This window comes from Microtus ochrogaster, unplaced genomic scaffold, assembly GCF_000317375.1.
Source record: "Microtus ochrogaster isolate Prairie Vole_2 unplaced genomic scaffold, MicOch1.0 UNK24, whole genome shotgun sequence".
Lineage (NCBI taxonomy): Eukaryota > Metazoa > Chordata > Mammalia > Rodentia > Cricetidae > Microtus > Microtus ochrogaster.
This window is the reverse complement of record NW_004949122.1, coordinates 1253647-1276490: the sequence shown is the minus strand read 5'-3', so window position 1 is coordinate 1276490 and position 22844 is coordinate 1253647. Positions and strand designations below refer to the sequence as shown.

The 22844-nt window shown below is 46.7% G+C and overlaps 1 protein-coding gene across 1 annotated transcript in view; it reads left to right on the top strand.

The window, feature by feature from the left end:
• Positions 1–22844, top strand: part of Slco2a1 (solute carrier organic anion transporter family member 2A1) — a 75992-nt gene that overhangs the window by 23355 nt on the left and 29793 nt on the right. Inside the window, exons 2-3 of the mRNA XM_005367782.2 lie at positions 9278–9415; positions 12661–12823. Of these exons, the coding sequence (XP_005367839.1) occupies positions 9278–9415; positions 12661–12823 (301 nt within the window). The remainder of the gene's footprint in view (positions 1–9277; positions 9416–12660; positions 12824–22844) is intronic.

Genomic DNA, 22844 nt, shown 5'->3' with positions numbered 1-22844 from the left:
AGAGAGAGAGAGAGAGAGAGAGAGAGAGAGAGAGAGAGAGAGAGAGAGAGAGAAGGAGAGAGTAGGGGTGCAAAGGAAATGTGACAGAGGGTGGCCCTGTGAGAGCTGCTGGTGGCAGGGACTGGAGAGGACCCAAATGGATGAATATGACAAATTTGAGATTTGGCTAGGATACACCAGGGGCAAAAATCTAGAATCCAGAAGAGACTGTAAGAAGGCATGAATGGTATGGGGCACGGACTTGATGGGAAGTCAGTGGGACTAGGAAGGACACAGTTGATTTGAAGAGGGAAGACTTCAGGAAGTAGCCAAGCTCCCACGGGTGGGTGAAAGAGTCCCCTAAGGAAAGTATGCGTGGAGGCACAGACATCCTGGGTACCATTACATCCAGGGGGGAGTGAAGAAATCTTTACCAAGAGTTTTACAGTGGAAGCAGACAGCTAGAGAAAACAGCATCACATAGTCCACTGTTGATCCTTGTTGAATTAGCTGGGAATATGTTGGCAGAGAATGCTCATTCATTTCCCAGCCGCCCAGACCCAAAATAATCACACAGAAACTGTATCATTACAACACTGCTTGGCTAGCTCTTACATCTTAAATTAACCCATTTTTATTAATCTGTGTATTGCCATGTGGTTGTAGCCTACAAGTAAGGTTCCAGCATCTGGCCTCTTTCTCCTGTGGAGGCCACATGGCTTCTCTTTGACTCTGCCTACTCTCTCCTCCTCTCTCTGCTTGGAATTCCAGCCTTATTTTATTCTGCCCTGCTAGTAGGCCAAAGAAGCTTCTTTATTAACCAGTGGTATTCACTGAATACAGAGGGGAATCCCACATCAGGTGTATTTGTGCACTCCTGTGATCCTGACACTTGGGAGGTAGGAGTTCGAGGCCAGCCTAGGTCATACAGCTAGTTCCTATATAGCCCAGAGGTTGGGAGGGGATGGAGAGGAAATCAGAGGAGGAGGAGGAGGAGGAGGAGGAGGAGGAGGAGGAGAGAGAAGAGTCCTATAGAACTTAGGTTTGGAGGATCCATTTGATGTCATATCATGGTCAGGAGCTGTATCCTCAGCAAACACAGTTCCTGCGCTCCTAAGAGCAGACATTGTGGTAGAACGGAAGGGTGGTAAGGCTTGGTGTCTGTGGTCTGCTATCATTCACCAAAGGCAAAATGAGATGCTTTTGCATGTTCCCCTGGGCCTTCCTCACCTTCTCCACAGGCACAAGGAATCACTCATTCCCTAGGGGCATGTGAGATTAACTAGGTTTGCAAGCCTGTGCTGAGTCTGTGCTATGTGTTGGTCTGTAGGTGTAAAAGGGAGAACATTCCAAGTGAAAAACAGAGAAAGGAAAACAAGTAATAGAGACAAGATGGTGTGAGGGCTGTAAGTGCCACCCCTCAGAGCCTTCCTGGTGGCCATGCCCCAGTTATGAGGCCACAGCACCCCTCCCTTGAGGTCAGCTCCAAAGGTCCTAGACTCATGTGAGTCTGCATTTGGATTACAGTTTGCAATTTCTCTGTCTGAAAAACTGGCTGCCCTTTGCTTAAAGGCAGGAAGGGACGGGCTTTATCTTCAAACCCTTCCAGGATGTGAGAAAAAATATTGACATCCCATCTTGTTACCAGAACAAAGATGAGGAAGGATATAAAATAGCAAGAGTTTCCATATTCACAGGGTCTGAATGTCCTCTCCCTGCCATAAATGCATTCAAAGCACGTTGCCCAAGTGCGGCTTCATTTCAACCTAACAAGTGCTCCAAGCCAACTTCCCCAAAACACAAGACGGTACTTGTTCTCCATTAAGGAGTGTTTTACTGTCTTAAAAATAAAATAAAATAAATTCCTCAGAATCTCTGGAAAAGAATGAAATCGAGCATATACTGACATGAACGCCAGTGGTAACTTTGCTTCCAAGTGTTTATTTGCCAGGAAACGAAGCTTCCAGTTAATATGATAAATCCATACTGCCTCACATGCTCACATTTTAATCCCTCTTAGAACTTTTTTTTTCTTCCCAAATCTGTGACTTTGAAACCACAGAACCCAGATGTCACCCTCAGGCAATCTCTCACAGTTTGCTCTTCCCTGTCACCCTTCCACCCCCCCCCCCTCCTTCCTGGTGCCGAGCAGCAGACCGGCAGCCCCATCCCGGGGCGGGGGCAGACCTGAGCAGCCTAGAACAGCCAGCACAGCAGGCCTTTCAGGGTACCTGGTGTGGCTGGGAGCTCAAAAGCACCTCTGCTTCTCTCTTTTATGCCCTGGTTTTAAAATGAGGACGCATTGTGGAAAGCCACAGGCTTCATTTCCACAGCAAGCAGATGGATCCTTTGACTTCAAAGGATACCCCAGGACTCCATCTTATCAAAGACCCTTTCTAGTGATAATACAATCCCAGGTTCAGCTCCCCAAGTTGCCTGCTTCCCTATGAAGGAACAAGGAAGTGTATTGCAATCTTCTGTGTTCTGACTCTGTTTTTTGTTTGTTCATTTTAACTTCCAAGAGCCAAGAGGATACTGTCTTATCAAAGGCCTTCTCTAGTGTATAACAATAGTAATAATCGTGACGATACTCTGACTTATTTTTCCTCCAAAGAACACCAGCTTGGAGCCTGGGCTGGCTATTTTGAATCTCTAGTGTTATCTTGTACAGCCATTTCTTCCTGTATGGAAATATACTTGATTTCCTGAATCACTTTGTAAGAGAAGCTTCCTCAGTGGGGGCACCGGGCTTTGCCCTGCAGAGGGTACAGGAGGCTTAAGCGGGCTCAATGACTGTCTAGATACTTCTGATTCTTTCATTTACTTCCTTCACCCTTTGGAAAAAGTAAGAGAGACTCCCCATCCCTTTTCCAACAGTGAGGACCTCTCAGATGGGTCCCACAGGCTCCAACAGCCCCTCTCCTTTTTCAGCTTTCTGAAACGTCTGATGACATTGAAAAACATCTTCATCTCTGCTGCAGTCGGGTGTCTTGAACCTGGGACCTCCCCATTCAGCTCTTAGCCACTGGTGAACTACCAGGCAGCAGGAGGATGAGCTGGGAGCAGGGGAGTGAAAGTGGGGGTGAGCATACATCCAGAGTCAGTACCATTATCAAGCCAAGTGTCTGCCATCAGAGGCACACCTCACTCTCTAGAAGATTCTGCCAACTGGATAACACCGTCATGACCAGAGTGTGTGGGGGAGAAGGAGATCTGTTTATACTTTGGAGGTTGACAGTTTAGTCCACTGCCCAGGATGTAATAGATGGTCCCTTTGATGTGTTTGACGCTGCTGTGACATGAAAGTACACCTATACCACCACCCTGTCTTCCAATTGCAGTACAGTGTTCAATAAACTTTATGAGATAGCTAATACCTTGTTATGAAATATGAAATGGTCTTTCTCTTAGGTGATTCTGCCCCATGGTAGCATCCCATCCCGAAGCTGAGTATGAGCTAGGTTAGAAACATGGTATACATTATCTATGTAGGATATTCTTTTTTTTAATTTATTTATTTATTAAGGATTTCTGCCTCCTTCCCGCCACCGCCTCCCATTTCCCTCCCCCTCCCCCGATCAAGTCCCTCGCCCTCATCAGCTTGAAGAGCTATCAGGGTTCCCTGACCTGTGGGAAGTCCAAGGACCTCCCATCTCCATCCAGGTTTAGTAAGTTGAGCATCCAAACTGCCTAGGCTCCCCCAAAGCCAGTATGTGCAGTAGGATCAAAACCCATTGCCATTGTTCTTGAGTTCTCAGTAGTCTTCATTGTTCGCTATGTAAGTCTGGTTTTATATGTAGGATATTCTTTGTGAGGAGTTTATTAAATATGCTTCTTAGAGCCTGTCCTTTTTTTTTTTTCATTGAAAAAAATGTGGGCAGAAGGTTGGGAATAGATTGGATTTGCAATTCAAGATGGCAGACTGAGCATATGTTCATCTCTCTTCAGCTCCAGCCTTCCCATTGTGATGAAAATAATGATTAAGTATGATAAAAAAGATATCAGAAATAATTAAAAAGGGGGAGACACTATGAATGGATGAAACAACTCAGTACTTTCTGTGGAATGGACAAGGGCTGGAAAGTTTTGATGGGTGGGATAGAGTGGGAGGGGCAGGCTCCCTGGTTCCTTCAAGGGGCTTTCAGTGGTGGGGAACGTGAGGCCTGCCACAGCCCAGAGGCAGCAGGTATAGAATCTGCAGGTGTGTCATGAGGCAGAAAACTCAGTTCTGGGGGTGAGGGTCAGCATAGAATAGCCCTTTACCCAGGAAAAACCCAGCTACCCTTTGCTCATGGACCAAGAGCACTATCTTGTGTGTGGAGGGGGAAGGGGTGTTTCCAGGAGGCAAGCCCTGTTCCTATGACTTCCACTTGCTTGCTACAAAGTGGGGTGGTCTAACAATAATGAGGGTATGGACAGAAGTATGAAAACTTGGGAGGGACAGGGAGAAGGCACGTCTAAGTGAGCAGACTCCCCGTCCATGAAGGCGCATAGTCTACAACGACAGAACAAGAGGTTCTATACAGAACATAGAGGGCTGAGATGGTGTCTGGGAGAAACAGAAAACCTAAGCCATGGGGCTGTGGGACCCAGTTGCATCTGAGTGCCCGCTGGCTCTGTTACTCTGGGCCCTTCTGAATTACTGAGTTTCTTAAGCATATGAACGTTATTATATTGATTCTAAGGTGAAGGGGGGGAGAATAAAATGCGTAGAGAAATATAAACAGATTTTAATATCCCAAGTGGGACCTGGTTTGTGGAGGCCAGGAGTCACTGCAGGCCGGAGCCGCTCAGGCCCAGCTGGGGGTTCAGTGTGGTTTGAAATCTCCTTGCCAAGAAGTCCATTTCTCTGAGCAGTAGTAATTCCTGATGGCCTGGCTCATAGCCAGCTCCAGCTTAGTGACAAAAGAGGAAGAGAGTGGTCTCTGAGGCCAGATGTGTGTGTGTGTGTGTGTACATGCATGTATACACGAGTATTTGTGCATCTGTATGTATACATGGTGTGTATGTATGCGTATGTGTAGAACACATGTATACAGATGTATGGAGGCCACAGGTCAAGAGGTCAGCTTCAAGTGTTAGCCATTCATTTTGTTGCTGTTGAGGCAGCATCTTTGTCTAAGACCTGGGACTCCTCTATTAGGGTAGGTTGGTTGGCCAGCAAACTCTAGGGATCCTGCTGTCTCTGCCGTTGCCATGCTGGGCTTACAGTGCACACCACTACAACTCAGCTATTTGGGGTTTTACGTGGGTTCCGGGAGTTGGTTAACTGCTGATGCAAACACTTTATAGGCCAAGCTCTCTTCCAGGCCCTCTCTGAAGTCAAAGAAGCTAAAGCAGGCTCAGAGGACTCAGAGCAGCTTGGGCACACCCCGGAACCATGCAACGCTCTTGTGGAGCGAGGGGAAAGTTTCTCTATGTCCAGTTTTTCCCTTTCTTCCTTCCTTCCTTCCTTCCTTCCTTCCTTCCTTCCTTCCTTCCTTCCTTCCTTCCTGCCTGCCTTCCTTCTTTATAGGACTGCTTCTTCTCATCCACCCTGACAGTTTCTTTGAGAAGCAGACAGCTACCATCTAGGGATGGAAGGGCTGGGAGGTCACCACCTGATGCTCAGCCAGGCCACCCTCAGGCTGCCTAAGGCATTTAATCCTGCTATCCAGCTCCCATCATTGTCCTGAATCACCTCAGCGAAGTCACATCCTAGTGGTCATAACGACTCCCAAGAGCAGAGTTCTACTTCCCTGAGATGAACGTGTACAAAATCAGAGCTGAGTGGCAGCAGGGCAGCCATTGTCTGGGCTGTAACCCTCTGGGCACATGTCAGACTGCGTGGCAGCATCATAACCTGCCAGAGTTTCTATGCTCTGATGCCAGGACCTCATAGCTCCAATGTCTAGTATAGGAAAAGACATGGGTTGTGAAAATGATAATGAAGACAAAACAAAGCTTGTCTAGGGTGTCCTTTGACCCTTCCCCTATTATCGTGAGTTGTCAGAGTTCCCTACTCACTCCGAGTGCTTGCTGCTGCCATTGTCCTCCACACATCACTGAAACTTGCCTTGGGCCTGGGATACTTCATTCTACTGTCATGGGCTTCCTCTAGCCTTTCTTAGGTCACTGGTCTTAATGGCCAATCCAGTTTCTCTGTCTCTCTCTTTTTCACCCTCCCCACCAGAGCCTCCATAACTGTTAGGACTGAGGAACAGGGCTGGAGGAGTGGAGCTGTGAGCATGGCTTTCATATTTGGATGTTCGAGAGCCTTCCTCACATGCAGTCCTGCAAGAAAGTTCTCAGCAAGGACGTGTTTGCTGACTTTCTCTGCAAGATGTACCTACAAGAGTACTGTGTTAACGATACATACACCACACACACACACACACACCCTGTAAACCTAGGTGTTTGCATTAGTATAGACACACAAATCTAAATATTTACATGAGTTTTGAACCATTCAGCATAGGCCCCTTGAATAAACAAACATTTCCCAACATTGCCAATGCTCATAGTTTAAAACAAAAACAAAACCAGAAGGCTGTTTGTAGAATGTCCTTCAAAGCGTCAGAATATTATTTGGAAACCCTTCATGCTTGTGACTTTGTCTTCAAAGGAATTTTCCTTTAGTCAACTTTATTGAGGCCTAGTTTGCCTACAATAAAATGCGCAGACCTTAAATATAAACTCTACCTGTATAAATATCACCGCCATAAAAGTGTAGACGATTTCAGCCACATCAGAAAGCCCCTGTATACACAGTTGCAAATCTTTAACTTTCGTAGTGTGGGTTTGGAATACTCAAGTGCCATTCTGAGGAAGGCAGGTAAGCTACGGGACAGCAGGCCCATGCTTACCAATTATAGCCACATCAAAGGGGAATTTTATAAATAATCAAGACCGGTCATTTCAATGAATGTGCAATGCCCTGAATGTCACACACCTCCAATGGGGTTTCCCTGTGACGTCCTGACTGTCCTGGAACTTACTCTGTAGACCAGGCTGGCCTCAACCTCACCGAGATCTGCCTGCCTCTGCGTCTGCTGGGATTAAAGGTGTGCGCCACCACCACTGGGCTCCTGAGTGGCTCTCTGCTGGCTAAATAGTCCAGACTATAGGTTATTGCAGTGTTCTGAAGACGCGATGCTCACTTGACCACTCTGAACCAGACATTGCTTCAAGCACAGGGGATTATTCGTTCTGAAAAAAATCTCCTGTCACCTCTTCTCCTGGAAGTCTATAGCCTGTTGGGGAAATATCAACAAACAAGAAATTGTATGTGCCGTATAATTCATGGAATCCAGAAATGCCTAGAGAAGGAACGAAGGGAGAACACGGAGCTAGAGAGAGGTTGATAGTAGTAATCCCTAGAATACGGTCATTGTTTACTTTTCTTTATCTCTCTGCGAGGTGTTCTGGAAAGGTCTATTGTCTGTTAAATGGGATGGAGTGGAACACTTAGCTGTTTATAGGTAAAGAAGGGTGGGTCGGGGTTCTGGAAAGTTCAGTGGGGTAAAGAACTTACCTCGAAAGCAGAAGGGCCAGAGTTCAGTCTCCAGCACCCAAGTGAAAAGCCACATGTGGTGGTGGTGGGGTGTGTGTGTGTGTGTGTGTGTGTGTGTGTAAGCCCAGTGCAGGGAAGGCACACTAGGAGCTCCCTGGCCAGCAAGCCTAGCCTAACCTACCAGTTCCAGGTCCTGGTGAGAGACCCTGCCTCAAAAAAATCAAGGAAGATGGCTCCTGAGGAACAACACTTGGGGGTTGGCTTCAAACCAGTTACACACACACACACACACACACACACACACACACACTCACACACACAGAGATATGAGGGAAATTGGCTTAAAGCTGAGCAGGTCTTTAGTGAAGGACTTCTCAGAGCCTTTGCCACGCTAATGTAATTGCAGGTTTTCTTGGGGGAACGTTCTAGTACACCCCAACCTCCAGGGAATTCCACTGGATTTGGAGCATGTGGAGCAAGGAGCCGCTTCTGTAGCAGCCTGGGGATATAGCACCATTCAGCTCCCACATATCATGGTATAGAGCTGAAAGCCATAGAGAAGTTCATTTCTAGGGTCAATGAGTTAGGGCAGCTTTTGGGCCCAGCATGGTGCCAAGAGTCCTAACCACACCCCTTGGGTAATCCTTTCAGTAGGGTTTTACAGTCCCTGGGTGCTGTTACAAGAACTGTGGCTCAGAGTGACCCTGTTGGTAGCCACGGGTTTCTTACAGAGCCGGGATCTGAACCTAGTCTCATAGGGCTCCACAACCCAACCCTTTGGAAACCAGGATGGCCTAAGTGAAGTAGTAGGAGGCTGTAATCCAGCTAGCGTGTCCTCCCTACTCCACTGTCAATCTATGCATCCCCTCAAACCACACCCTCCTCAAGGGATGGCGGTCGCTTTTACACTGGAGGGTGGTCATTCCTCCCTCTCCTGCTGGCTATGAATGAGTACTTGGTAAGTCTGAGCAGACAAGGACATGGTGGTCTGTCCTCATGAAATGGTATCAGAGTCAGGTGCCTGTGACCCTGGAGTGGCACTGACCAGCAAGCTCGGTCAAAAGCATCCCTCTGTGGCATTTCTCTCTTCCTGGCATTTTCTCCTGCTCTTAGAACAGCACATCCCGTCTCTCTCCATCTGCGGAATCCCCTGGACTATGACTCAGACCCGTATCAGCACCTCTGTCAGAGCGTCAGTGAGGCGTGCAGATCGGCCAGGGCTGCAGTGGCCAACACTGGTGTGAGTGACGAAGGGACAGGGACAAAGGCTTAGCCCAGGGATGAAGATGCAGAATTCCAGTACTTACTGAAAACAGTAAAGGCGTCTTTCAGGAAGGGCTTGGAGGCAGTTTCTCTCCCACCATCTCCTTCTTCTTCTCAGGAGACAGAAGAGGAAGTTGGTAGGGGATTACCCACTCATGCTAATTCATGACTAGTGGAAATGAAGGGAGATGGGTCTTCTCTGAACGCCATGCTCGGAAACTAAAGGATACCAGCTCTAAACCTGCTGCCCTTCCTTCCCATACCACGCTTCTTGTGGGCCCCTTTTCGTCTATGGCCTTTTCTCCTTCTTGGCTTCTGGCATTTCTGCCGTTTAAAGTCAATGACAATCCAGCTTCAGTGGGAGTCCCTGACCTGATCTCTCTTGTCTACTGCAAGAGCAACAAGTACTCTTAAGTACATTTCCCTGGCCTGACCTTAAGGGAGGAGACAGTCCCAACTGCCCCCAGAGGCCCCGGCTGGAAGGCTGGGCAGGCACCCGGGCCTCTGTGCAGAGACCTCACAGGGCTGTTGTCTGTTCCCCAGGTGTTCGTGCTGTGCCATGGCCTCCTCCAGCTCTGCCAGCTGCTCTACAGCGCCTACTTCAAGAGCAGCCTCACCACCATTGAGAAGCGCTTTGGGCTCTCCAGTTCTTCCTCGGGTCTCATTTCCAGCTTGAACGAGGTGAGTGAGAAGCTTTTTATTTAAAAAAAAAAAAAATTAGGTTTACTTATTTTATGTGTGAGTATTTTGTCTGCATGTCTGTAAGTGTACCACATGAATGTTTGGTGCCCAGGGAGGTCAGCAGAGGGCATTGGACGCCCTGGAATTGGAGTTATGGATGCTTGTGAGCCACTATGTAGATGCTGGGAATTAGACGTAAGTCTACTGCAAGAGCAACAAGTGCTCTTAAGTGCCGAGCCATCTGTCTCCCAAGCCCTGAGTGGGAGGCTCTTGACCACCCTTCGTTGTGTATGCTATTCTAACCACAGGATCTGAGAGGAACGTCACAGGGGACTGGGTTTACTGCCCAGTGCAGAATACAACCCTTAAATTTGGCCTTTGACTTGATACTGTCCACACACACACCAGACAGCAAGGAAACTCCGACATTTATGTCACTGTAGCCTGGCCCTGGACCTTGTACGTATCACAAGTCACCCGCAGTTCTCGGGGAGTCCAGACACGGCCTCTGGATCCTCCTCACATCTTGTTCTAGGCTCCTCTGCTAAACAAACGAGATCTGACATATATGGTAGACCCTCTCCCACGGCAGTCAACGGAACCCAAAACCATGATCTCCTACCCCTGAACTCTGTCTGCGTCATTGAATGCTTGAAATAAAACTGTGGTTCTGGAACCACTGGAATTTGTGTGCTGTTGAAGGTGATTGTGCGTGTGTGTGTGCGCCCAGAGAGGTGTGAAGAGGGTCCAACCTGGTGAAAGGGTGGGTGGGGCCATCTGAGTATATAGTGAGAGTTCAGACCTTCAGACTGAAGCTCCAGTTTCAAAGCCTTCCTGGGCCCAGATGAGATGAAAGGACACAGACTGGCTGTGGTGGCTCAAGGGCAGGTGGAGGGGCTTGGACAGAGAAGCCATGACTGTCTTAGCCTTGGGAAGCAACTGCTCCTATCGTCTACTGTGACGTGACACGAGGGGGGAAGAGACAAGGAGGGTTGGATCCCTAAGGCTCCACTCTGAATGTCCATCTCCTGTCCCTAACCCCTTGGTTTTGAGACACGGAAGGACAGAGTATGATATTAATGGGTGTTATGTCAGATTTCAAATGATCAACACCACCAAGTAGATGGAGCTGTTCTTAGAGGCGCTGTGAGGGTGATGGGTGAGGCCTGAATCTTCTCCTCCTTGGCTAGAACAACTGCAGTTTTGAAGTGTGCTTTCAATGGGAAAGGAATGAAGAATTCTTTCAAAGGCATCCTCTGCTGAGGAAAAGCTTGGGAGCAATACTCAGTACCCGAGCAGGCCCAGGGACCCACAGAGAAACCAACCCTGGCTTCTGCAGATGAGTGGGGGCCCAGGTAAGCGAACATTCCTTCCTGGGTTTGTTCTGGAGCCCACTTCTCACGTATGCCCTTTGAGTCAGCTAGGAGAGCTGAAATGGCCTGACATTTTAGTTCATTTATATAAAAAAAAAGCAATAAAGAAGCAAAAAGAGGGGAAAATGAAACCCAAGAAGCTCAAGAATAAGCTTTCCCATCACAGAATGTTCTAGAAACTTCAGGTTGGAGGGCTCCCTGCTGAAGCCAGGCTGCCTCCTCATTCACCTCACAGAGCTTCACACCCTCTTCTATGTGCCACAGCCCTGTCTGTTGGTCATGCTCTTTGACTCATGTTACTGGACATCAGCTGTGTGCCAGACACTGCCCTAGATGCTGGGAGGCAGAAAGGAATGGACGGACATAAAACTAAGACAAAAGTTTAGAAAGAAAGTTCTGGTAGATAGGTTCCATGAGAAGGTGGTCATGGGAGAGGAAATACATTCAGGGCCACAGTGGTGGACACAGGACACACCTTCTAAGGACCATCAGGGACACACTAGACAGGACTTGGAAGGGTACGCATGGTCCTTGTTCTTCATTTTGAAGAATTTGAGATGGGGGTGGGGGTGGATTAGACCCAGAGTTGTTGAGGCAGAAGCCAGCTCCTCCAGAAGATTGCTCTAGTATGGTGTAGACCCCCTAAAGTTGGGCTCCCCCTGCCCAGTTCAGTCTGTCTCCTGACTTCACGGATGCAGGCATGACAGCTTTGCTATCAAGTACTAAGTTGCTTTCTGTTGCTATCATGAAGACCATGACCAGAGGAACTTGGGGAAGAAGGGTTTATCGCTCTTCCCCTTCCACACCAGGCCATTGTGGAGGGAAGCCAGCACGGGAACTGAAGCAGCACACAGACCATGCAGGAAAATGCCCCTGCTTCCCCTTCAGCTTTCTCAGCTGGCTTTGTTAGTGCAACCCAGGACCACCTGCCAGGGACGGCATTACCTACAGTGGGCCAGGCCTTCCCGCACTAGCCATTAACCAAGAAAATGTCCCCACAGACCTGCCTACAGGCCAGCTGATGGAGGTATTTTCTTGATTGAGATTTCCTCTTCCTAGATGACTCTAGTTGGTCTTAAGTTGATGAAAATTAACTAACGTGGAGTTTAAATGAGAGCAGTTGCAGGGGGCATGGGGTCACGAATGTCGCTTGGTTGTTATCCTGACTTTCAGTCCAGAGTCCCCCAGTACATTAACCTGGACTTCGTTAAAATTGGGAGTTTAATTAAAAACGTCTGCTACTCCAGTAACCTTTCAGGATTAGAGGCTTCCTTGGATTTTGCCCCTAAGGGTTTTTCTAGAAGGGTTAGGGAGAGAGCTTGGTTGGTAAAGTACTTCTTGTGCAAGCATAAAGACCTGAGTTCCACCCCCAGAACCTACATTTAAAAATCCAGGTGTAGTAGTAGCAAGTGCCTATAATCCTAGAGTTAGGGAGGTAACGACAGGAGGATCCCTGCAGTCAGCCAGCCTAGATATTTGGTGAGCTTCAGGTCAGTAAAGAAACTAAATCAAAAGAAAAAAAGAGGTTACTAGTATACACATTTTCACAGTGAGCACACCCTCTTGCAGACACATACACACATTCAGAATTTGTGTATAAAATGATCAATATTTGGATTAATCCGTCATGTTTTCAGATAATTCCACTGGGTTGGTCCCAAAAGCAGAGGCTGAAGGAAAACCGGTGCTGTGAGAATACAGCCTAAACGAGAAAATCTGGGCAAGGCTGGCGTGGCTTTGCCAGGGACCCCACTAATGCTGGACAGCCCCTTCCCTGCCTATTCCCCCTAGATGAAGTATGGTTGGTCTCTTCTGGGCCGGGGAAGGGCAGGGCCAACCTGCCTCTCACTCTATCCCGTGTCCCCTCTGCAGATCAGCAATGCCATCCTCATCATCTTTGTCAGCTACTTTGGCAGCCGGGTGAACCGCCCTCGGATGATCGGCATAGGGGGGCTCCTCCTGGCGGCAGGTGCCTTTGTCCTCACCCTCCCACACTTCCTGTCGGAGCCCTATCAGTACACCTCGATCACCACAGGTGAGTGGTCCCAACTCCTGCCTTGAGGAGATGTGGCAGGATGAATGTGGTGCAGAGTTGATGGGGGTGCCCCTGCGGTTGGGGTTTCCACTCTAGGTCATGTGTCTTTCCTTGCCCACTAGAGACCGCCCTCAGCGGTTCAGTTTCTCTCCAGACCACATCTGAAATGTGGGACCCATTGAAGTACACAGAAGTATGAAGTACTTGGTTTCCGGCTTGTTGAGGATGAAGAGACCCTGTGGTTGCTGGTCTTTCCCCATGACTCCTTGTGCTTCAGGTTAGGGTCGATCCAAACATCACCTGCCCAGGACCAGAGACCCCAAAGGCCTGGAGGAAAGAGGACCAAAGTGTGGAACACTGACGTTTGGGGGTTTTCTGGATGCTTGGTGACGGTTACACTCATCGATTTTTCTTTAAATTACATAATATTTGTATGGTACACTCCCTGATGCCTGGACACTAGTGGAGTGTAGAGAAAAGTCATAGGATGGGGACTTACATAACTTTTCCAGGAGAAACACGAGCAAATGTCTGTTCACTCCACATGACAATCCAAAGAGATGATCCTACTCAACTCTAGCTTGGTGAACCAATAAGTTTATTCGGGTTGCTTACAGGAGCATGGGTAAGGGATTACAGGATCATGGTTAAGAGATTACAGGAGCATGGGTAAGGGATTACAGGATCATGGGTAAGGGATTGCAGGAGCGTGGGTATCAAAGGCAGCCACATCACCAAAAGGCACCCTCCATCGTGAAGACTCACAAAAGCTGCATCCTTAGAGCCTCCTGGACAATTTGTAGCCAACTCTGCCAGAGTCTCCTCTTCCCCAGCAACTGATTCCTGCTTTGCATGACCTTGGGGAAAGCTTTGTAACTTTAGGGACTTCCAAGTGTTACAAGTTTCTATAGCTTCCTTAGTTTTAAGAGCTCCCCTCTTCCTCAACCTTCCTAATGCTGCTGTCCCTTAATACAGCATGTCCTCATGTTGTGGTGACCCCCAACTGTATGATTATTTTTGTTGCTGCTGCTTCAGAACTGCATTTTTGCTACTGTTATTAATGATAATGTAAACACCTGATATGCAGATCGCTTTAGGTGACCCCTATGAAAGGGTCATTCTACTCTAAAGGGGTCGAGACCCACAGGTTGAGAACCACTGTTCTTACCTGAAGGGAATGTTTCAGTTGGGAGGAAATGGCTACATAGTAGGTCTTGACGTTTGGAGGTATTCAGATATTTTTCTCATGATCCAAGTAGCTAAGGAGAGAGAGAAAGGAAGAAAAGGGCCTGTTTCCTGACCCTCATCAAGTAAGGGCTCTTTCTGTGATCCAAACGTCTGCTTTTTATTGGGATGCCTTGTGACAGGATAAAATAGACAGAGAATTTATGTGGTTAAACATGGTATTAACTAGTACTGAAGGATCTAGGGAAAGGAAACCTTTCCTTGCATTTCATTTTTAGAATTATTTTAATTAGCATATATTAATTATACTTGATAATAGGTTTCACTGTGACATTTCCATACATGTACATGATGTATTTTGATCATATTCGTTCTCGTTCTCCCACGCCTGCTAATCCTTTTCATTTCTGAACTAGCCCCCACTCCTGTGTGTGTGTGTGTGTGTGTGTGTGTGTGTGTGTGTGTGTGTGTGGCGCACGCATGCACCAGTGAGTTTCAGGAGGGTTCCTTATAGGAGCACAAATGAAGGCTTATTTATAAGAGCACGGGCGCCTTACCACTGGCTTCGCCACTGAAGGAAATGTTCCTCTCTTCCATCAACCCATTAACTAATTATAAATTGTTGTTGTAAATTGCTGAGTTTGCGATTTCATACAAATTCTAGATAGCTCTTCGTTGGATGTGAGCTTTTCAAACATTTCCTCCCAGTCTCTAGCTCATCATGTGTATTCTTTTAACAGAATATATGTCACTTCCAGAACAAAAGGAGGCTTTAATTTTGATGAAATCCAATTTTTCCTTATTTTTTTCCCTCCTACGACTCATTTTTCTGGTACTATACTCATGACCTCTCCCCAGTCCCAGGAGAGGGGTATTTTCTATGCTCTTTCTCGAAGTGTTTTTATTTTTTGCATTTTACATGTAGATTTATGAACTGTTTGAATTAACCATTTATCAGCACTCAAACTTTTTCTTTTGTGTATGAATGTGATTTTTTCCCCCAGCACAATTTGTTACAAAAACAGTCTTTTCACCACACCACAATTTATACCATTATAACAGACAAATTGTCTTGGGCTACGGCTACAGCTCAAATGGTAGAGAGTCTGCCCAAAACCCCGAGTTCTATCATCCACACTGAGTAGAAAGTTGGTCACATCTGTGGGTCCATCTCTGGACTTCTTTCCAGCCCATTGATTTATGTGCCACCTTTGCCTACACTGCATGCCCTCCCTTACCAGTGTCTTATTTAGTTTTGTTATTTTTCTATATAAACTTTGGGATCTAATTGTTCATATTCAAAAGAAAAATATCCTTTTGGAATTTTGATTGGGTTTGCATTAAATTCATAGATCAATTGGCATGCCTGTTAAGTGTAATTCTCTAACTCTTTTTGTTTTTTGTTTTTGAGACAGGGTTTCTCTGGTAATCCTGGCTTTCCTGGAACTCACTCTGTAGACCAGGTTCTGGCCTTGAAATCACAGCGATTCACCTGCCTGTAGCGTGATTTCTAATTTGTCTTAATGATAAAACCCCGGAGTCAGATATTAGTGGGTGAAAGCTGAAAGATCCGAGAAACCAAGCAGCCACCCACTACGAGATCCTCAAACAGAATAGGGTATCCTATTTCTACAAGTCCTCAGACTAAATACTGACTCTACAAAACCTCAGACTGAATTCTGAGCTCCTGTCTCCCTTATATTCCTCTCTCTACTCAACCTAGTCACTTCCCATCTCCACCTCCATAGCGCTTGGATTAAAGGTGTGAACCACCACCAATTGACTCTGCTTCTCTTTTATAATGATTCAGCCTCATGTAGTTTAGGGTGGTCTTGAACTCACAGAGATCCATCTGCCTCTGCCTCCCAAGTACTGGGATTAAAGGTGTGTGCCACTGCCTGGCCTCTATGGCTAACTAGTGGCTTAGCTCTGCACTCTGATCTTCAGGCCAGCTTTATCTGTCAAAGCACAAACAAAATATCACCACACTTGCCTGTGCCTCCCAAATGCTGGGATTAAAGGTGTGCACCACCACCACTCAGCTAATTCTCTAACTCTTAAATAGTGTGGCTCACCATTGCCTGTAGACAGCTGCTGCTTGTTCATTTTCCAGTTACCCAGACCTGAAAAAAATCACAGAGGAACTATATTAATTAAAAATTACTTGGGATTTTTATTAACTAACGCTTACATCTTAAACCATTTTTATTATTTTATATTTTACCATGAGGCTCATGGCTTACTGGCAAGGTTCCGGCAACATCTGTCTCCTTGGTCAGCTACATGGCATCTTCCTGACTCTGCCTTCTTTTCTCCTATATCTCTGCTTGGAATTTTCGCCTTGCTCTATTCTGCCCTGTTGTAGGCCAAAGCAGCTTTAGTCAGTAACCAATGGTAACAAAACACATTCATAGTGTACAGAGAGAAATCCCACATCAGTTGCCCCTGTGTTTAGCATTGGTTTATGACTGAACAAGCTCTAAGCTGATGACCGTCATTATTCTTCAGGAGAACATGGTCCCTGGATGCCTTAATGCCCACTGTCCGTCATTGCTGCCCAGGGCTGTGGATGCACCTGCCTTACCCTACCCACAGTGCTCAGCTCCTATTAATATCTGCCTGCAGGGTTATGGGTTTCTGTGTTCACTGTTTCTTGGGGGCATTTCACCTATTTTGTTGTTTCAATTTCCCCCTTTTCCTGAGATATATCCTTTGTTGTTACTTTGATGAGCCCTTGGGTCATTAATTCTGTCAGAAAAGATTTTAATTTTACCCTTGCTCTTAAAGTAGTTTAACTACAAACTATTCTTAAATTAATAGTTTTTCCTGCTCAGAACTTTGAAGACAACGCACCTTTGTCGTTTGGGATTTTCTGTGGACCTTCTTCATGTGTCTAATTATCAACCCTTATACTTGGCACCCTGGTCTTATTCTCTGTAGTTATAGTTAAAATTCCTCTTTTCTTTGTGGTTTTGCTACCATAGTATATTTGAATATGGGTTAATCTGCTCCTGTTTGGGAGTACAGTTTTTGTTTTGATAAGACTAAAATTTTTATTTAATTCTAAAACTTGTCAGCCAAAACTGCTCCTGATTTTCTTCATCTCTCCGCCTGGAACTTTTATATAAATATACACGTCAGTCCCTTTCATTCTGACCCCCTCATCGCTCCACTGTAGTTCTAGTGCATTGTTCCTTAATGGTTTCCTTGAAGGATGTCTTCCCATTCTAGGAATCTCTCTCTAGCCTTTTAAATTGGACTCAAACCCTTCCACTATGTAAAATTGAATAGTTCTCTCTATTTTTTTAATTTCTAAGAGTTATAATTTGTTTTCAAATTTCTCAGCCCTAATTTTATGATTTCTTAATGCTTTAAACTGATGTGTGTGTGTGTGTGTGTGTGTATTATATATTTATTTGGTGTCTTCAAGTATTTTAAGTACATTTTTATGTAGTCTTTTTGTTTTTTGTTTTTTTGTTGTTTTTTTTTTTTTTTATTTTCGAGACAGGGTTTCTCTGTAGCTTTTGGTTCCTGTCCTGAAACTTGATCTTCAGATCTTCTAGACCAGGCTGGCCTCGAACTCACAGAGATCCGCCTGCCTCTGCCTCCCGAGTGCTGGGATTAAAGGCATGCGCCACCACTGCCAGGCTTATGTAGTCTTTTTGATAGTGTTCCACTTGCTCAAGCTTTAGGAATGTGACTCCTTCCCCTTTGTTGTGCCTGTTTGCTCATGCTCGTTACGAATCCTTTTGTGGAGTGAGCTGAATTCACTGTGGCGTGAATTGTAGTGGGAATTTTTTTTCTCCTCTGTGTAAGTTACCTGTGGGCAGATTGGGAGTGGACCACCAGCAGTATAGTGTTTTACTTCCCTGTGTGGACTCAGCACCCTAGGATCGTCACTGATCTGCAGGTAACTTTTGTCAACTAGCTATCACGGGATCAGTTTGTCCTGTCTCAGAAGTAGGATGTGGTGGTGACTTCATGGTGAGCAGTTTCGAGGGGCCCAGTGTGCAAATGCTCACCCTTAATTCCCTGCAAATGTATTATTCATCCTCATTGGTGGAGGATGATTGAGCACCCAGGAACATGCTGAGGAGGGAACCGATTTGTGTTTACTCCAATCAGGTTCTTTTTAAATTGTTTGTATTGAGCTATATACTTTTCTCTATTCTCCTTCCTTCCTCCCTCTCCCCTTCCACTCTGTCCCATGACCCCCCCCCCATGTTTCCAATTTACTCAGGAGATCTTGTTTTGTTTTGTTTTTTCCACCTTCCTATGTAGATCCATGTATGTCTCTCTTAGGGTCCTCTTTGTTGTCTAGTTTTTCTGGGGTTGTGGCCTGTAGGCTGGTTTTTCTTTCTTTAATTGTTTTTTTATTGAGCTATATATTTTTCTCCACTCCCCTCCCTTCCTCTCCCCTCCCTTTTAACCCTCTCCCATGGCCCCCATGCTCCCAATTTACTCAGGAGATCTTGTCTTTTTCTACTTCTCATGTAGATTAGATCCATGATGTATGTATCTCTTAGGGTCCTCATTGTTGTCTAGGTTCTCTGGGATAGGAATTTGTAGGCTGGTTTTCTTTGCTTTAAGAAGCAAAGTTGTGAAAGCCTGCGCAGGGGACAGGTAGTTGGTTTGACTGGGAGTAGGGAGTGGGGAGGATTAGGAACAGGGAAGTCTACTGCGAAGTGTCTGCAAGGTTCTGGTACTGTCACTCTGTCGTCCTTCAGGTGGCCTAGTCATTTTTGTAGGCATGTCGTCATCCTGGACTGTTTAAAGGCTGAGCCTTGCTTCAAGTGAGACAAGGATGACAAACCCAAGCCCATGGGCTCTGCCCTGTCCTTACCCCTTCTATCTAGACAAGGCATCGGAGACCAGCTCTGATGGAGAGAGTCAGGACTTGACCTTTCTGATGCATGAAGACAAGGCTAATGAGATCAGCAAGGGAGCCTGGAGCACTGTGGCCAGGCTGAGGGGGGGGCACTTTGCCAGACACCACACGCCATGGCCTACTCAGTCAGGCTGGTCGGCTCCCCAAGGCCTGGGCCCATAGCCCGTGGCATTTGCTTTGCACAATGCAGCCATGGGAGGGAGGTTAGGGATGGCCTCACTTCTCTCCTTATTAGGGATGGCTGTTTAGATGGAGTTGGGCTTTACCACAAAGCCCCCAGATCATGGGAAGTCACTTCCAGCCCATTCGTAACCCCATTGCTCCTGGCCCAAATCACCACAGCTTGCCTGACTGCTCCACAGTGTGCACAGGCTGAAAGAACGAACTGTCTCGTTATTGTTGTTGTAGCTCATCCTGTTTGGGCAAATTCTGATCACAACAAGCGAGTGACACTTGCTCTGACTGGAATTCAGGCCACAGCTGGAAGTGTTCAGGGACGGACTCCCTTTCGGGGCATCTTCCTGGTGCCAGAGAATGAGATGAGGAAGACCTTGGTCCAGGAGTCACATCTGTGGCCTTTAGTGGGGCTGTGTACTAGGGGCCGATGCAGCGTGGACGTGCGCCATGTTAATACGTTAGGATAAATATTCATCAAGTCCCATTTCATTGGAAAAAACTGATTGGGACTCTACTCCAAATGTATTCCTATGGGAACTTTAGCTTTGAACTAGCCGAGGTCACGGGGGGAATACATATTTCATTAGATGTGACATCCAAATGGTGTGTCTGAACTGCCTTCTGGAACCAGGCAGTCCTGGGGCTGAGACCGGGCTTGTAGACTCTCTGATGGCATGGCCTTGGGCCATTTCCTCCTCTTGAGTCTCAGTACCTCAGGAGGGTCTAAAAGAGAAACCCCTCTCCTATGAAGCTATGGTGGTTGCAGAGGCACGTGTCCTTGCAGTTAACCCAGTGACTGGCATGGGCGGAGATGTGGAAGTGGTGGTTCTTGCTCATATGGTGGTGGGGAAAGAGCTATAGGACACAGAGTGAACTGGAAGCCCCTAAGAATCCCCAGTGGGCTGGTGTCCTTTGACAAGTTCTTTGCTGTGGGCTGGATAGCTTGCAAGAGTCTGCAGTCCTCACCTAGGTCTTCCCTCGCACCCTCATGGGCACAGGGTCCCTCTGGGTGCGAGCATGGACTGCTGATACCTGTCTAGCTGCCAGAGCCTCCCAGAGCCTCACATTGGTAGATGGAGCACGGACTTTGACACTCAGATGGGGCCTCAGCCGCTCACTTGCCAACTCTCCTGGGAGTGGGGTATGCTTCCTTCCTAAACATGATCCTTACCTGTGAAGTACAAGCAACAAAACGTTCTCATTCTGTGTGTTCTCAGAATTAAAGTGGAATAATATAAATATATAACATATATATTATAGATATAAAGAATGTGGCGCATGGTGGCTTTGGGGAAATTTCTATTTGCTTGCCTTGCTGTCGGACTTGGGATCTGCTTATGATCAGGATCAGCCCCATCCTCCTCTTCATGAGTATTTGCCGATTTCTTCCCGCTTGGAACACAGCTGCTCCAGGAACGATCATGGGAAATGCAGAACACTATGATTTTCAGGGGGAAGAAAGTTGAAGCAGAGCTGAACATTGTGGGAAGTCACGAAGACCTTTAACAACTAATTGCCTATTTTAAAAAGCCCATCCAGACATTTATGGATGTTTAGATTTTCTAAATGTCAGTGGGGTCCGGAAATGTGCCTTGGCGCCTTTGGAGACTAGCTACCCAGCCAAAGCCTCCCTCCAAGCCCACGTCTAGAAGGTGCAGAGCAGTTTTCGCAGATGGGACACCAGCCAGCGTGAGACCAGTTCTCTCAGGAGAGAAGAAGGGGCTTTGGAAACCAGTATTTTGGGGGAATTGGAAAACCTGTGAGAGATTCAGGCGAGTCCATGCGGAAGTCAGCCTGGCAGACAACGGTTGCCTGGGCAGGAAGCTTCCCAGAGGCTAAGCAGGAAAGGAGGAGGGGAAGTTGTATTTTTGGAGCAATTAAGAAAAGAAAGAGAAGCAGCCCTTCCTAGCCCTTTATGTCTGAAGCTGCAGGTCCCTATCCTGTGCTCTCAATGGTGTCCCTAGGAGGGGTGGAGGTAACAGGAAGGTAAGGGGAGTGGAGCCTTGGGATTCAGTGTGACTTCAACTTCAACTGTTCTCAATTTCCAGAGCCAAATCCATCCCCTAAACCTGTAAGCCACTCAGGGCCAGGCCACAGAGTGAACCTCTCTGGAACATGAGCTCAGTGGCTATGTGATAAACACCCAGCTATGGTGTGAACCAGAGATGCCCGAAGCCTTGGGGAAAATGAGGGGCACACAGTGTGCAGGTAGCCCAAGTGTGCCAATGGCACATGCTCCCGCTACATGCAGGGAGTTGAATGAGGTAGGGAGGCAGCTGAGCATCTAATTTTTTTCACTTCCAGCATTCAGAGTATCTTTTCAGCCATTCTTCTGGCTCTGTAGCATTCCCGTCATCCTGAGACTTGCCAGCTGTGTCCCCGAGGACAGATCACAGAGTGATAGGCACAGAGTCCTCCTACTGCAGGTATGCAGTGAGCTGGTTCCCCTGAGGATGCTCCAGATTTAGTTCCCATCTTGCCTAGCAGATATAATGACAGACTTTGTCAACAGGCTGCCTCCAGTCAAGCCATGCCATGCCATGGCTTCTGCTGGCTTAGGAGCCTCACTAACAAAGAAAATGTGTGTCGGGGAGGAGGTGTGAATGACTTTTGTTGGCTCTGCTTACAATTCTGGGTTTTCTTCAAAGAGCTCCCTGGCAGCCTAAATAAAACTGTGAGCAATAAATTCGACTTCATAACCAATAAAAGGTACTAGTAAGGTGCTCGGCTCCTTAAATACTAAATCCAGTGCTGTAAACTGTCATTTTTCTCCCCTAGTCACTGCAGAAACCAGCCTGATGCTCACAGTGTAGGTTCTTGTGCCCTGGTAAAGGGCAATGAGCAAGTAGGAGAGGGAGACCTAGGCCAGCAGTGAGGATCCTGATTTTGCTAAGTCCTGTGCACAGCAAGCCCCACGCCCAGTACAAGTAATGTTTCTCAGGCCCCTTCTAGAACAAGGGAGGCAGTGTGGGGAGAGAGTTCCAGTCTCAGTAAACACTCACGCATATACACTCACACACATGTACACACAAGCACGCATGCATGCCCCAGCTCCAGCACACTCCTTCCAAGCACATACATTTGCCCCGTGACTTCTTTGCTGTAATCTGTTGTTGCCAGAAACCATCATTGGTCTTGTCTCTCGTTACTGGATCCTTTAAAAAGCCTGAGTAACATTGCGTATCTGTGTTTCCCTTATCCGTTTGAGTTTCTCAAAGTGACTCATCATTTTGAATGAAAAGTAGTATTATTGGAGGACCTTTATGTCCAAGATTATGATGTATAAATTATTTTTATAGAATAATATTTTATAAAATAAAGTTTCATGAATAAAGAGAACACAACGTTGTGAAGGAGTGGGAAGGCAGGAGTGGACCTGGGAAGAGTTAGGGGATAAAATGAGGATGAATACGATAAAAGTACACTGTATGGAGTTTTCAAAAAAATAATGAAATAGTATATTAAAATATGTTTTAGTTGTAATGACACAATAATTACATGTGCTTACATAGTATGTGACATTTCAGCATACATATGCATGTGTACTGCTCAGATCAGAATGACTGACATATCTCTATCATCTCAGACACTTCTTATTACTTTATGTTGGGAACATCCATCCCTGCTCCATCCCTGCTCTATCCCTGCTGTACCCCTGCTCCACCCCTGCTCCACCCCTGCTCCATCCCTGCTCCATCCCTGCTCGATTCTTGTTCCACTCTTGTTTATTCCCTGCTCTACCCCTGCTTCACCCCTGCTCCATCCCTGCTG